The sequence below is a fragment of the Sinocyclocheilus anshuiensis genome, unplaced genomic scaffold (genome assembly GCF_001515605.1).
Source record: "Sinocyclocheilus anshuiensis isolate Anshui unplaced genomic scaffold, SAMN03320099.WGS_v1.1 scaffold1162, whole genome shotgun sequence".
In the NCBI taxonomy this organism is placed as follows: Eukaryota; Metazoa; Chordata; class Actinopteri; order Cypriniformes; family Cyprinidae; genus Sinocyclocheilus; species Sinocyclocheilus anshuiensis.
In genome coordinates this window covers 3082520-3098801 of record NW_015540875.1, presented here as the reverse complement: position 1 = coordinate 3098801, position 16282 = coordinate 3082520, and the positions used below count along the sequence as shown (strand labels likewise).

General features: G+C 35.2%; 1 protein-coding gene across 1 annotated transcript in view; it reads left to right on the top strand.

Annotated features, from left to right (window-relative positions):
- The first annotated feature begins 1127 nt into the window (after positions 1-1127).
- LOC107688246 (progestin and adipoQ receptor family member 6-like) overlaps positions 1128-16282 on the top strand; it is a 17854-nt gene continuing 2699 nt past the window's right edge. The window contains exons 1-5 of the mRNA XM_016485868.1: positions 1128-1256; positions 7844-8088; positions 9548-9675; positions 10794-10999; positions 14628-14754. Coding sequence (XP_016341354.1) covers positions 8038-8088; positions 9548-9675; positions 10794-10999; positions 14628-14754 — 512 coding nt within the window. The 5' untranslated portion in view covers positions 1128-1256; positions 7844-8037. The remainder of the gene's footprint in view (positions 1257-7843; positions 8089-9547; positions 9676-10793; positions 11000-14627; positions 14755-16282) is intronic.

The window sequence follows — 16282 nt, the reverse complement described above, 5'->3', positions numbered from 1 at the left end:
ACTAAATAGTTTCGCTTTCACAACGAAACACAGCATCACACACGGCGGCCGGTGGTTAGAGTGAGTGGAGGCCAGCGGCTAGAGTGAGCGGGCTCACGGAAGGAGCGTCCGGCGGGCGTGCGGCAACCACATATGACGACCCCGGGCTGGACTCCGCCTTGTCTACGGTGAAAGCCGATCCGGCGATCCACAGCGCGAAGTTGATGTATTTCCTCAGCGACCAGCACGGATCAACTCCAGGCATGACGAAGCGGATATCGTCCTCGTTTGGAAGGCCAAACAAAGTAGTTTCGCTTTCACAACGAAGCACAGCGTCTTCACGACATGGCGGTGGCAACAACAATACTACAGCGAGAATAAAACTGATGTGAGACTGTGATGTAATAAGACTGATATGTTATAACTCGCAATTGTGAGTTTATATCACACAATTCTGATAAAAAAAGTCAGAATTCTGACTTTATATCTCGCAATTCTGACGTTATAACTCGCAGTTGCAAGTTTATATCTCACAATTCTGAGAAAAAAGTCAGAATTGCGAGATATAAACTCGCAATTGCGAGAAAAAAAAGTCAGAATTGTGAGTTAATATCTCGCAGTTCTGACTTTATTTCTCAGAATTGCGAGTTTATATCTCTCAATTAAGACTTTTTAACTCGCAATTGCGAAAAAAAGTCAGAATTGTGAGATAAAAAGTCGCAATGACCTCTTTTATTTTTTATTCAGTGGTGGAAACGGGCTTCCATACCTTTTGCATTTTTCATCATAACATTTGCAAAAAATAAAAAATAAACTCGATGCACTCGAGGCCATATTGTAAATTTAGTCAATGCGCCTATAGTTGAGTGTCTTTGCATTTCTAATTCTTCTTCTTCTTAGCACATTTCGTTCTTCGAAACAGAACGAGAACGCGACGAGCAGTTGAACGGGTTCCGTGGCTTTGTTCTCGCTGCTCTCCTGATTCTGAACACAGGGCTTCTTTCATGTCTCCATCCAATGAGAGAACGCTCGCGCGCGCCGCGGAGGGTGGGATTTCCACTGCTGTTTGTGTTGCTTTAACAAGGAATGTGAGGGACACACAAAGCCCGAATGATTCTCGGGGCTGTCCACTAACTTTAGGACCTAGCTCGGCCATGGAGCTGTAGTTATTTCGCGCTTTTTCCCCATTAACTGTAACTCTTCGGATCCCAAACTGGCGACCTCACATCTCCAGCTGGCAGGCGCAAATGATCTCATAGACCAGATCAAGCTCAAAGGTTTGGACCTTCGATGTTCTCTTGCTTTACGCTGTCATTTCAATCCGCAGTGTCACAATTGTTGCTATGCATAGAACCTTTCCATGTATTTGCTGAACTTTCAAACGAGCTCTTCTAAAAGTTATATGAAGGAATGTTATGAAAATATGCTTTCAATGAACATGTCATGACTTTATAGTACAAAGCAGAGGCGGTGAACTTCACCAAAACCCGCAATCTCACACAAACTCATTGCAAATATGTCATTCTGGCAAAGAAAAAGTGGAAGTGTCATGTAACAACCTAAGGGTGGAGGATTAGATGTTGTGTTGAGTTTCAATGTTCAACGAAGAGCACATCACACAGTCATAAGCAGTGGTTTCTAAAGTTGAGGAAATGAGTTTGGCATTTTGTGAATTGTGGACGTGTTGAGTTGACATTGAACACCTCCCTATGGGTGAGAGTATATATATATATATATATATATATAGCATGCATATATTGGGAGAGATGCTTTTGCAGAACTGTATGTCTTTTCCTTGAACACACATGGAATGTAGTCTATCCAGTAGCCTACATTAGTTCACGTGAACAGGCTTCTATAAGTAATACAGGGCCTCTTCCAACCCCTCAGTACTGTAGAACTGACAGCACCAGCCTGTCTAGGTCTCTTTCTGTGCTGGACGCCCTCCTGAGCTCCACGTTTCCACCAGAATATATGAAGAAAGTGACATGTATGTGCTTCTTTTGTACCAACTGTGTGGATTGTGTGTGTCTAGAACACACAATGGGTTTGTGTATTAATTACTTTTTTGACCTTTGTTCTTAATGCATTTAATTTTTTTTAGATGGCAAGGACTGCTAAATATGGTGATCCCTTGTGAGGGACCCCTCTCCTAAAATATAAGAGCACCTATATATTCTCATGTATACTGTATGCAGAACCATTTATACTGTTTGAGAAATAGTAAGCTTAAAGGGATTGATACCCAAAAATGAAAAGGATGTCATTATTTACTCAGCCTCATGTTGTTCCAAATCTGTATGAGTTTCTTTCTTCTGCTGAAAACAAAAGAGGATATTTGCTATAGTTGCAGGTAGTCATTGACTTAAGAAAAATACTGTCAATGGCTACCAGCAACTGTTCGGTTACCAACATTCTTCAAAATGTCTTCAAAATTTTCATTTTTGGGTAACTGTCTATCACGCTAATCATGATATTATAAAGACAACATGCTGTTTGCCAAATTAAATAATTGGCTTATTGTCTCTGTACTTATTGCAAAACAAATGAAGTTATGTGGAAAATAATTAGTTTGTCTTAAAGTCAGCATATGATGACTTTGACACTGTGGCAGTGACTTTTGAACGGGCTTTGTTTGCTTCAAATCCAGAAAATGCATCCAAAAGTTTTTCATTTAAAGTTTGTCCGCTAAAGCAGATTTCAAATTCTGTTACACGTGTTTCATATCTTCTGCTTCTTGTTTTGAACCCTGTGACTTATGGAAAAACTCCCTTTTTTTTCTTTTCACTGTTCCTGTACATTCAAGAAGATTTAGCCTGCAAGAGCTGCATAGTCAGCATTTTCCAGGACAAACTTTTTTTTTTTTCATTTTCATTCTCTCCTAATTCTGAAATATAGCTGCAGTGCAAAGCATGTGATATTGTTTACGTTGTTGTCTATTGAGTGTGCATTCCTGTGGCTTTCAACCATATGTGTGATTCATGCGGGTCATATTTTCTTCCACCCATGGTTTTTTGAGTTATCATTTTTACTGTCTATTATCCTCACTGCTGCATTAATAGGAACTAGTGCGATTCCTTTCATCAGTTCTATTTTATTGGCAAAGTAAATGTTTAACTTTTTCTGTTTCCTCCATGTTGCCACGATATTAAGGTGTTTTTGGGTGCTTGTCAGAATATTGCTGTGCAGTTTCTAAGGTGTTCTGAGTTGTTGCTATGTGTTTGCTTACTAGTCTCTTTAAAAATGATTGTACTTTTAAAGATTAAAGACCTGTTAAATGGGTAACAACAAGTTATATGTTTATAAGGTTAAACATTCCCTTACTGTATATTGTGAAAAACATTACTAGATCTAACAAGACAGTTCATGTAATTTTACAGTAAAATACTGTTTAATGTACAGTTTTTTTTATTTTTGGTTTTGGTTTTAATTATGTTTTTTTCCTATTGTTATCAGTTATGTAGATTTGGGTTTTATGTTACATTAATTAATGTTTATTATTTTATTTTAGAGTCACGTGTGTTACCGTGAATGTGTTTTCTATTTGTGTATATGGCACTGTGTGCTCCTTCTATATATTAGTATTTACCTATAAATTAATATTTAAGGTACAAAATGGATTTTACTTTGGTTAAAGGGATATTTTCACCCAAAAATGTAATCCACTTGTTCCAACCCTGTATGAGTTTCTTCTTTCTTCTAAGCACAAAAGAAGATATTTTGAAGAACATTGGTCACCAAAGAGTTGACGGTAGCCATTGACCTATTTTTTTTCCATACTGTGGAAGTCAACCGTCACCTGTTTGGTCACCAACATTCTTCAAAATAACTTATTTTGTGTTCAACAGGTGAAAGACACTCATACAGGTTTGGAACAACTTGTGGGTGAGTTTTTGGGTAAACCATCCCTTTAATGAAGTGCATGTCTTTTTACTGAACATTTAAGTTCAGTCCATAAAACTTATATTGTTGCTGCTGTATTTTTACAGTTTTACGGTGAAGTTCTGGCAACCACGGCTGTCGTTTTTACTGTACATTTCACATTTTTACAATGCATATGTTGTGGGTCCCTCGTTCAGTGTAATTCTATGGGATTTTCTGTAGCGGTGCTTTAGCAGGCAGCACTAATCATTTGTTAATTCCCCAGAAATATACAGTTTTAATGTATGTAAGGTGCTGTTTGCTTGGTATCATTAAAAGCTTTCTTTTCCAGGAAAAAGCCTCATGCAGGCAAAATTAAAATGTTACACAGAACTTCCAAAACAGGTTTGGATTGTTCTAACAAAAATGTTTTCCTTTGAAATCTATTTCTTGAAAAACTGCAAAGGCATTTAAAACCTAAACTGCTCAGATTTTTTTTGTTCAAACTTAGTGGAAAATTCCTGTTCTCCCAGTATAACCGTTTGCATAATTGTTAGTCATGTGCGTGTAGGTGGTAGCCAGACAGCTTCATCCCATGATCGTGTATTAACATGACAGTGAAATGCTTAGAGCCTGAGATAGTGTCCATATGTGTTCTGCAGATACATGTGTGCCCAACAGAATGTGTGCATACAGGCTGCAAGCATATGCGCTCTATTGTCAACATGCAGTGATAAAGACTTCCATTGAGGCAGATCTTGTGACAATCACGAGTCAGTGAAAGAATGTCAGAATTACTGAAGAGGGTGAGATGTGGAGCGAGAGACGCACAAGCAAGGTCATTAAGCATCTGTCTTAGTATGATTTGTTCTGGTTTGGAATAGGCTATGCAATAGTTGTGAGCAAACATGAAATCAAAATTGAACCCATTTATCTTTTTAATGCACATTCCTGGTGTCAACAATTAATCAGTGCATGCCTGTTGTTCCAAGTAACTGTTTGTCCAAGTGGTAAAAATGTAACATTTGATCAAATTGACTTGAATAAAGTGTCCTATTCTTTTTATATCCCATTTCGTACTGAAATACGTCAGAAAACGAGTTGAGTGACAATAACAACTCGTCGTTGGTCTCAGTTGGTGGACACACACATCAGCAGCTTCAGCTGAGCTCATCTGCTCCTCTTGTTTTGTCTCAGATTGGTGTGTCATGGGATTTAGTTAGTCAGACTGTAATCCAAACATCTCCACCTATCAACAAGACGCAAAAAAACACATCCAGTTCAAACTTAGCAGTGGCAACTGGGATGCGAGCTGTTTGTTTCTGAATTACACGTTTCCCAAAGGGAGTTATGGGAAGAACTTCATATCCAGTGTCAGATGAATTATGTTTATGTTTGATTTCCATAGAAACAGCTGATGGAGGAGACTTTCCACAATCCGTTAATCCATAAAATCAACACTGGCCCATGGAATAATGACAGCATATTCCATGAATGGATGTCCAGCCCCGCACGATCTGACTGGGGGGAATTTATCAGTTGTATTAGTTTATGTAAATGCATTTGTTGTAGATGGATCCCGGACAGTTTCTGTGATGTGCTTTTAAAGGAATAGTTCATCTAGAAATTAAAATTGACATTGTTTAATCATGCACATGATGCTCCAAACCCATATGACATTCATTTATCTGTAGAGTGCAAAAGGAAACGTTTAGCCGAATGTTCATGCTGCTCTCTTCCATAGAGTGAAAGCATACTAGTCCAGCGTTAGTATTATTCACTAAAAGTATTAAAAATAATTTTTGATGGTTGAAATAAAGCTGAAATGAAATAAAATATTACCTACGAAAAATTAGAAATGTTGCCTTGGCTAATAATTGCATTACAATAAGCTGACATACTAAAATAAAAAAAAATAAAAAAACTAAAGCTGAAATAAAAATAAATTAAAGCTAAATATATATATATTTTTTAAATGACATTTTACTACGTAAAATTACTAAAACTTAACATTTAAATTAAATAAAATGAGAGGTAATTTAAGATGAAAAATAATGATATTATTAAGATATACTAAAATGACACTGACTGACAACATGCTGATTTTATTATAATTAATAATTATTTTTATTACCGTTTTTAATTATTAAGAGCAGTATCATTCAATTTGTTTCATAATTACAAATGTTCATTCATTTCCTCTGTGTAATTTTTTTTCAGTCATATAAAAGATTTTGCTGAACAGTATAGGTAGTTATTGCCGTTCACGATTTATTTATATTTGTGCAAATTAATTCTTGTGTTCATGTAATGAAAAACATTGGCTGCTTGTCAAAATGCTGGTTTACTAATTAAAAAATACAACTCTTTTGCCATCCAGAGCAAATTGGCCTGTAAATACTGAGTCATACTGCATTGTAAATAGCTGAAAAATATTAAGAGAGAATGGGTTTAATATCTAATAACAATCTCTTTAGTCAAATCCACAGAGTAACTGCATACAGTAAGGAAGGACTCTAATGTGGAGGAATTGGTCAAGCATTTCCATCTGCTTTGTTTAGGCTGCAGTTTGTCCATGTGGAGAAAGCGTGCTCATTTTCATACAGCTCCGCGTGTAACAGTCAACACTGTGCCCCTCACAAAGCACATTCTGTTCTAGTTTCACAGGATTGGGCCCTGTGCAAAGCAAAGTACGGACCCCAGCTAAACAGTTGAACTTCAGCTTCCAGAGAATGGCTGTATTTTTTAGTGGTTGTGTGCAAAAATGTTTGCATGTAACAGTATCTTGCAATGTCACCAACGTGCCAAGTTATGTTCCCTGCTATTGGTTCAAAGAGTCAAACGAGAGGCCCATACCGGGGTGTGTGATGATGAAATATCTGAGACTGATTTGAGTGTTAAAGCTTTAAAACATATGGCAGTTCTCAAAAGTCTCTCATGCTCTCTCTTGAAAAATGGAAATAGTATAAAAGCATAAAGTCATAGTATTTTATTTTTTTCAGAGATGTGTGGAACAGAATGCAGTGGTAAAACCTTCTAAACTGATTATGTATGTCACGCCATTGCATGTGTAAAACAGTCTAGTTTTCATCTCTGGAGTTATATTACATTTGTAATCAATTTTTGCAGACAAAAGTAATTAAAATCGGTCAAGAAGCTGTATAGTGCATAGTCTCACTGGAAATGAAAGGTCAAGTGCATTCCATACTGCAAATGACGTAGGTCGTTCTGGGTATCCTGTGCATAAAAAGTTCACACTCTCTTAACTTTAAATAATAATGTAAATGAAAGAAAATAAGTAAATAAATGTTAAATACTTTAGGGTTGGTAAGATTTTATATTATTTCTGAAAGAAGTCTCTTATGCTCACCAAGGCTACAATTATTTGATTAAAATACAGTAAAATTGTGAAATATTATTACAATTTTAAATAACTTTTTTTCTGTTTGAATATATTTTAAAATGTATTTTATTTATTTGATGCAAAGCTGAATTTTCAGCTTCATTACTCCAGTCTTCAATGTCACATGATCCTTCAGAAATCATTCTAATAGAAACCAGTCTCAAGAAACATTTCTGATTATTATCAAGGTTGAAAACAGTTGTTCTGACATTTTTTGCATAGAAAGTACAGAATTTATTTAAAATCTTTATTGTCGCTTTTGATTAATTAAATGCATTCTTGCTGCATTCTTGCTGAATAAAAGTATTAACTTAAAACAAACAAACAAATAAAGAATCCTGTTTTACTATATTATTCCTGTGTTATGTTTTCCATATTGTTGAGCCTGTGGAGTTTATAGTAATATTAATACATTTCAAGAAATGTTTAGCACTGTGTTCCAAGTTACCAATGTAAAATCTGGGTCTTGAAGCAAAATCACTTATTCAAGGAGTTTTCAGCAGTAATCCAGCTTTCTTTTCACTGCATATGGGTCAGATCTTCATTGTGTCTGTCTGTGTGTGTGTGTGTGTGTGTGTGTGTGTCTGTCTCTCTCTGCAGTGTTTCCTGCGTGGCGGGGGGCTGGAGAGGGTCATGGTTGGGGCTGGGCTCAGTGTGTGAGGTGGGAGGCCGGGGAAGGGGGCCCATCCTGGGGTCTGGAGTGTCCGCTGTGGTGCGTCCTGTGTCGAGGAGGCAAGGAGAGACTAAAGCAGGCCTGTCAGAGAGGGAGGGGAGTGCTGCATCTCCCCGCAGACATGCTGAGCCTCAGACTTCCGCAGCTCTTTGACATCCACCAGGTGCCAAAGGTGAGGAAGGGAGTATCTGTTTGACGTACAAAGAGAGCGTTTGAAACCGTTTATTGTTGCAGTTCAGCTCCCCTTTAAGGGAAATCCCTGGGAAATCCTGCATGTACTTAAAAGGTACAGGCCAAGTAAGCGGGATCAGACGGTGCAAGCCACAGATTTCAGTTCTGCAAAATCTTTCTTAAAGAAATTCCAGCACAGTTTCAGTACGATTACATCAGATGAATGAACTGCATTCAGAATATTAAAGCAATAGCTCACTTAAACATACATGTTCTTACCTTAATGTTGTTCTAAACCCATGTGACTTTCTTATTTGGAACACAAAAGATGAGGTTTAGAAGAATGTTTTAGTAGTATACTATAATGATATTTAAAAGGTTACTCCACCCCAAAATGAAAATTTTGTCATTAATCACTTACCCCCATGTCGTTCCAAACCCGTAAAAGCTTCGTTCGTCACTCTTCTGAACACAATTTAAGATATTTTGGATGAAAACCGGGAGGCTTGTGACTGTCCCATTGACTGCCAAGTAAATTCCACTGTCAAGGTCCAGAAAAGTATGAAAAGCATCTTCAGAATAGTCCATCTGCCATCAGTGGTTCAACCGTAACGTTATGAAGTGACGAGAATACGTTTTCTGAGCAAAAACAAAAACAACGACTTTATTCAACAATTCGTCTTCTCTACGTCAGCGTAGCGCCATTTTGGAGAATATCCGCTGGACGCAAATAGCGTACGTTGTTCTGTGTCTGCCGCGCCACAAGGATACGCTGTTTTCGTTCAAATCAAAGCGTAGAAAACGTATCCTTGTGGCGCGGCTGACACAAAACAACGTACACTATTTGTGTCCAGCGGATATTCTCCAAAATGGCGCTACGCTGACATAGAGAAGACGAATTGTTGAATAAAGTCGTTGTTTTTGTTTTTGCTCAGAAAAAGTATTCTCGTCGCTTCATTCAATTCAGATTGAACCACTGATGGCAGATGGACTATTCTGAAGATGTCTTTCATACTTTTCTGGGCCTTGACAGTGTAATTTACTTGGCAGTCAATGGGACAGTCACAAGCCTCCCGGTTTTCATCCAAAATATCATACATTGTGTTTCGAAGACGAACGAAGCTTTTATGGGTTTGGAACGACGTGGGGGTAAGTGATTAATGACAACATTTTCATTTTGGGGTGGAGTAACCCTTTATGTCTTGCCTTGTCATGATTCTTTACAATGTAAAGTATAATCAAGTTGGCTGTACAAGTCATTTTAACCTAAATTAAATTCAACTGACTTAAAAAATCAAGTTGAATATTGTAGAACTTAAAAATGAAGTTGAAATTGGTTAAATTAGTTTGATAAATTAAAATAATGGAAACATATATGTTGCCGTGATTTATTGATGGAGTTGTTTTTTTACAGTGTAGATGTTTGCATGTATTTTAGACGTCCGTGTGCATCTTTGCAGGTGTTTCGAGAGGACGGCATCATGTCCGGGTACCGTCATCCCAGGAGCTCAGCCCTGGACTGCATTCTCAGCAGTTTTCAAATGACCAACGAGACGGTCAATATCTGGACCCACTTCCTGCCGACCTGGTAAAGCGCCGAGTTAAACATGTGATTCCTTTTTAGTGCCAGAGCTAGTAGGTTGTCAGCTTTGAAGCTTTGGTTGAGCTGCTTCATTATGCAATCAGGATCGAGCTTATGGACAGACACTTTTATGCAATATCGGATTTTACAAGCACTAAACACATTACTTGAAAAGTATATTAGTGTTATGTCAGTGCAGGGCAGTATGACCTAAATCTTGTTTTGGTGTATTTCACATTATTGTTATTAACAAAAATGCTTTTTCTATTAAATAACCTTGTGGTAATATTAAGGTTCATTAAATATTTTACAAATTAATTGTACTTCATTAATTGGTAATGGTACTGCTTTGACTATTTTCTTATTTATTAATTTGTTGAATAGAAACCAGAAGATTATTATTCATAATGCATGATAAATGCGACATCGGTGCAGAAACAACATCACATGATGAAACGTTTGAGTTGAAAAAAAAAAAAACTATTCATCTATTTATATAATATAATACAATATAAAGATAAAGTTATATTTAAAATACATGAATATATAGAATATATTATATAAGATTGTATAATACACTGAAAATGCATAATAAATAAATAAAAACTATTTTATGCTTTTAAGTCATTTGATCACAAATGCAGTAAAAAGAGTAATACTGTGAAATCATATGATTTTAAAATAACTAATCTAACTAATAAAATCATTTATTCCTGTGATGCAAAGCTGAATTTTCAGCATCATTACTCCAGTCTTCAGTGTCACAAGATCCTTCAGAAATCATTCTAATATGCTGATTTGCTGCTCAAGAAACATTATTACATTATTATTATCGATGATGTTGAAAACAGTTCAGCTGCTTTTAATATTTTTGTAGAATTTTTTTTTTTCAGGTTTCTATGATGACTGCATCATAGTTTAAAAGAACCGCATTTATTTGAAATAGAATTTTTTTGTAACATTATAAATGTCTTTACTGACACTTTTGATCAATTTAATGCTAAATAAACCTGCTAATTTCTTTGAATGGTAGTGAACTCTGTTATTCAGAGTCGTGCACTACATGAACGTTCCTCACACAAAACATAATTTCCGCGTGTATGACCTGAGCTGTGCTGTTCTAGGTACTTCCTGTGGCGGTTCAGCGTGCTGTGCTCCTCTCTGGACTTCCTGACGGACAGCTACACCTTGCCGCTGCTCGTCTATATGCTTCTGATCTGCCTGTACCCCTTCACCTCCAGCTGCGCTCACACCTTCAGCACCATGTCGGCCGAGGCTCGTCACATCTGCTACTTCTTCGACTACGGCGCGCTCAGCCTCTACAGTCTCGGTACGTTGTGGTTCTCACTGCCGATTCTGTCCTGTTTGTTTGGAGTGACACTTCACTGTGAACTCTATTGGCCGGTAGATAAGCACATTATCATCATTACACTGACACAGTGGCCATTCTTATCAAATATTTTCTATTTAAACATCAGTGGCGTGCAGGTTTAGTCATGCATAGCTAGAGTTTTGACTAAAAACCTCACCTATGGTTCACACTGCAGCTACGTAGAAAGAGAGCAGTTGACTGTAAGGCCTCCTACCATACTTTTTGTGACATATCCTCAACAAAAATGATAAAAGAGACCTTTTTTTAACACACAAAAAAAACATTTTAATGCTGTTCTAGATGATCTTATGAAAAAGTGACCCATTTTACCTGACTTTATACTACTAAGTGCCTCAAACAAAGCTTTCTAAATATCACTAACCTGGCAAAATTAGTTATTCGTCAAAAGCATGATTTTTAACCAAATGTTAGAAGAAAACCTAAACATTAAAAAGAAAAATGATGCCTTGTCAATTGAAGCACAAAAATGATTAAAACTTAAACTAAAATAAAAAACTAAATATTTTAAAAACAAAAAGCATAAAACTTGCAAAAGGACTAAAACTTAAACTAAAATTAATATGAAAAATATAAAATAAAAGCCCATTCAAAATATTAATAAATACTGTAATAGCATATAAATAAGTCTTAAATAATTATATTTAAGTATTTATTAATGCTTTGACTTGGCTTTTTTTTTTTTTTTTTTTTTTTTTTTTTTAATTTTAATTTAAGTAATTTTGCAGTGTGCTTTTGCCATTTATTTTCTCTTTTTTTTAATTTTCTATTTAGCTGAATTATTATTATTTTTTTTTTATTTATTTTTTTTTCAGTTTTAGTTATTTTGGTGCTTCGACTTTCAAGTGTTTTCTTCTAATGTTCATTTTATTGTACTTTATTTCAGTTACCAAAAATGATTTCCAATAGTTTTAGTTAACAATAACAACACTGCATTCTTGCACCTCAAATAATACAGTATAGAGCTAGCAACACCAAGGTCATGGGTTTGATTTCCAGAGAATGCATGAACTGATAAAATGTACAGTATGTCTTGAATGCACTCTAAGTTGCTTTGGATAAAACACAAAATGCAAATGCGTGAATGTACATGAATATGACATTGTGAGATAAATGTGCCAGAGTGGCTGCTTGTCATCCATGGTCCTTGACAGAATATAGAAACCCCTGAACTAGACGCAGTTCTGATGTAAATCATGTCGGAGAATTTCACGATGACCAGCAGCAGAAATGAATGCAAATGAATGAAACCTTAGACGGGTTGATCTGAGGTTATGGAAAGCATGAGCTTCGGAGGAAATGAGCCGGCATTTTATTGTATGACTTCAAAGGAAAGAAATCAAATGCTCTGGCTCCAGAGAAAACCTTTAAAGTCTGCACTGATAAAAAGTGAAGGCTGAAGAATTGCACGTATTGTTCGAGCCACTTATGAAGAGCTAGTGCGAAATATAAGCGCAATTTAAATATGAGCGGGACACTTTACCTTACATTGAGTGCGTGATTTAATGCACCTTTCAAACATTAAAGACTCATTTTCTTGATAAAAGAATGATTCTTCTTTCAAGTGGAAATTGTTTTAAACTTATATTTGAAAAGTAATGCTATTTCTGCAGTATTTCCATTCATTTGACTTCGGTCAGTCTCTGTGCTGGATGATGGTACGGTCATCTGTTCAGTATCCTGCGTTTAGAGCAGTGAGTTTTTGTTGTAAGCTCCCGTAGTCTAATAAAAATATTATTCGTTCATATATGTGGAATCCATCTCCGGTCATGTTTTCCAGTTGTGGTAAAGAAAGGCCTCTCTTGCTGCCTTTGAGAAAAGCAGAATAGCTGTATATGTCCACAGCAGTGAATGTGAGTGTGTTTGGATATGGCACAATAAAGCATTACAAAAGAAGAAATTCAATATGACATGGTATTTTATACAGTAACTCCCAAAAATGTTATGTACAGTACCTACTATTTTTCTTAAAACTGCATGTAAAAATGACACTGTATGCAACATTATTGCACAGTAGTTTCTTTGAAATAATGGTTCATTGAATCATTTGCATTTTGAAGTTTGTGTCAAATTTGTCTAGACAATTCATCCAGTTTGGACCTTTTTTGTGACACATTCTCAATATAAATGATAAAAGAGACATAACACAGAGAGCAATGTATAAAATGTGCGTAGACAATTTAATGCTGCTCTAGATGATTTTATGAAAACGTGGCCCATTTTATCTGATTTTATCTTATTAAGTGCCTCAAATAAGACTTTAGAATATACAAACATATATATCAAATATTTGTACTACTTATAAAGATTTGAAATTTGATATATCACTAACTTTATTAAATTGTATGTCGGTAGTGCAGAAAATGTTATACAGTATATTAGATGAAAAACCTAAACTAAAAAAAATTTATTAGAAATGTTGGCAACTAACTGAAACATGTTTAAGCTTAAGGACTAAACTGATTAAAACTAAAGCGACAGAAATATTAAAAATAAAAATGATAAAAGCACATTTAAAATTAAAATTAAAACAAAAATACAAAAATAAAAGCTAATTCAATATATAAATAGATACTAAAATGGTATATAAATAATGCTTAATACTGGAAACATTTTATTTATTAGGATTTATTCTCCCTTTTAAATAAATAACATTATTTTTTGTATACTATTATAGTATTTATTACTATCTTGAATTGGCTTTTATATTTTCAGTTTTCATTTAAATTTTAGTTTTACTGTATCACAATGTTTTCTTAGAAATAATGGTTCATTTGCAAAAATGAAAATTCCTCCAGTTATTTCTGGGAAAAATCACATATGTACAGTATGCATGCATACTACATACTGCAGAAATAATTCAAGTGTTTTAGTAATAAGCCATTTCCATACATGCACTAAAATCAGTTGGTTCAATATTATTGCAAAGATTCTGAGAAATATGCAAGCATCACGCCACTTTTGTGTGATGTTTTATTAAATAACACAAAAACATTTTGACACTTTTGGGGACTTTGGAATTTGGAAATTCCAAAATATTTACAGTTTCTTTGTTTAGATCTCGATCTGTTAACAAACCTTCTTTATTTATACCAGATACATAGTTCCCTAACAAGGAATGTGCTTTATGCAGTTTCATAAAAACGTAAAACTCCGAATCAAATCCAAATAAAAGCCTGCATTAATTCATGTTTTTGTTGAATGGAAATGCTCAGCAGTTTAGACATTTTTTTTTTGTGACATTTTCAGAATAAATGAGAAAAGAGACCTGATTTAACACACAAAGAGCAGTCTGTAAAATGTGCCTATAGACATTTTAATGCTGCTCTACAAGATTTTATGAAAAAATTGCCCATTTGACCTGATTTCACCCTCAAACAGAACTCTCGGAAATCTTGCAAAGGTTTAATGCCACTAAGCTGGCAAACTTCAATTCAGGAATTAGTTCTTCATCGAAAGCACTCATCATATAGCATAAAACTCAGAATCATATCCAAATGAAAGCATGCATTAATCTTCAATGCTCTGCACTGTTTCAGTGTTTTAAAAATGCCATACTCTTTTCCAGGCTGCGCCGTCACATATGGCTCTTACGCCATGCCCGACTGCTGGGTAAACAGTTGGCTTCATCAGCATTTCGTGACCATCGGCGTCGCCAACTCACTCTTTTGTACCAGCATGTCCTGCTACTCCAGGTGAGAGTGGATTCAGAGGGTAATTAAGACTCATTTAATAAGTCTGCGATTACAGGAGCTAATGCAGATGTCATTTCAAAGCCAGACTCTGAATAATAGGGAGTTCATTATATAACTTGAGTCCTTCTCACACACAGACCTTTGTTTGTTTTGCCCTTATTCCTGGTTGCACAAAAGGTTTCAGTCATTTTAATAAATACATTATTTACAAAAGTGCTTAACTGGTTGTTGAATTCTGTGAATTGATTAGTTTTGCTCAAGCACGCAGAACTATTGCGGATGTGTATTATTAAACTTTGGCACATAACTTGTCTCGCTCTGATGCCTCAAATCATGCTGGTTGTTTAGAAGAGGTGTGCGATTTACTTACTCTAAACAATCAGATGTGTGTGTGGAGGGACGAAGGAATGGGCAAAACAATATCTACACAATATTTACAGACAGAATATCATGAAGACGTGAGGTTGGGGTCCTTGGACTTGGACCATTATCCAACCACCTAGCAACCATCTACAATAACCTAGCAACCACCATGGAAGATGCTCACAATACACTAACATTTATGATGGAAACTTTTGTGTGATTAACCACCACTCACATTTTCTTTTTAAAGTAAAAATAAATAAATAAATAAAAATATTATTTTATTATTTAAATATTTGATATAAATACGTATATAATATAATTATAATATTTAGATTTATTTAAAATATTTGTTATTTTTGCATGAACAAGCACCATTCACATTTTCTTCATAAAGTAAAAAAAACAACAAAAAACAGTGTAAATATTATTTAATATTTCTAAAAAAGCAATTAACTATGAAACCAGATGCATTTTTCCTGATTTTTTGTAACGTTTTTTTTAATGTGGTAAAATGAACATATTCATAAATCTGATTAAAACAGTTGGTTCAGTGTCATTGCAAGAAGTGGCAAGCCTCACTTGATCGCAGATGCCACTTTTGTTTGATATTTTGTTAAATATCTAAAGACAGAACATCATAGAGATGTGGAGTTGGGCTCTTTTGGCTTGCACCATTAAGTAACCACCTAGCAACCATCAACAATAACCTAGCAACCACATAAAAACAACCACCTACAATATGTTAGCATTTTGGTTGAAACTTTTCCATGACTCAGCACTGTTTACATTTTCTTCATAAAATAATAACTGTGTAAATATGATTGTTTAATGTTTCCATTGTTAATATTTATATTTATTTAATTTTTTAAACATTATAATTCAATATAATTTAAAAATAATTCACTGTTTCACATATTATATTATATTATTATATATTTTTATATATTTTTAACTAGAAACACACTAATGTTCCTGTGGCTCAGTGGTAGAGCATTGCGTTAGCAGCGCACAGGTTGTGGGTTCAATATATATATATATATATTATTATTTTTGTTTTTTGTTTTTTTTAAAGCGGCAGAGGCTGCAAACAACGTGAGCTTCAGTAGGCCTATGTGTAGTAAATGAAACCGCATGTCTGCGCCATTAATTTCCACGAGGGGCG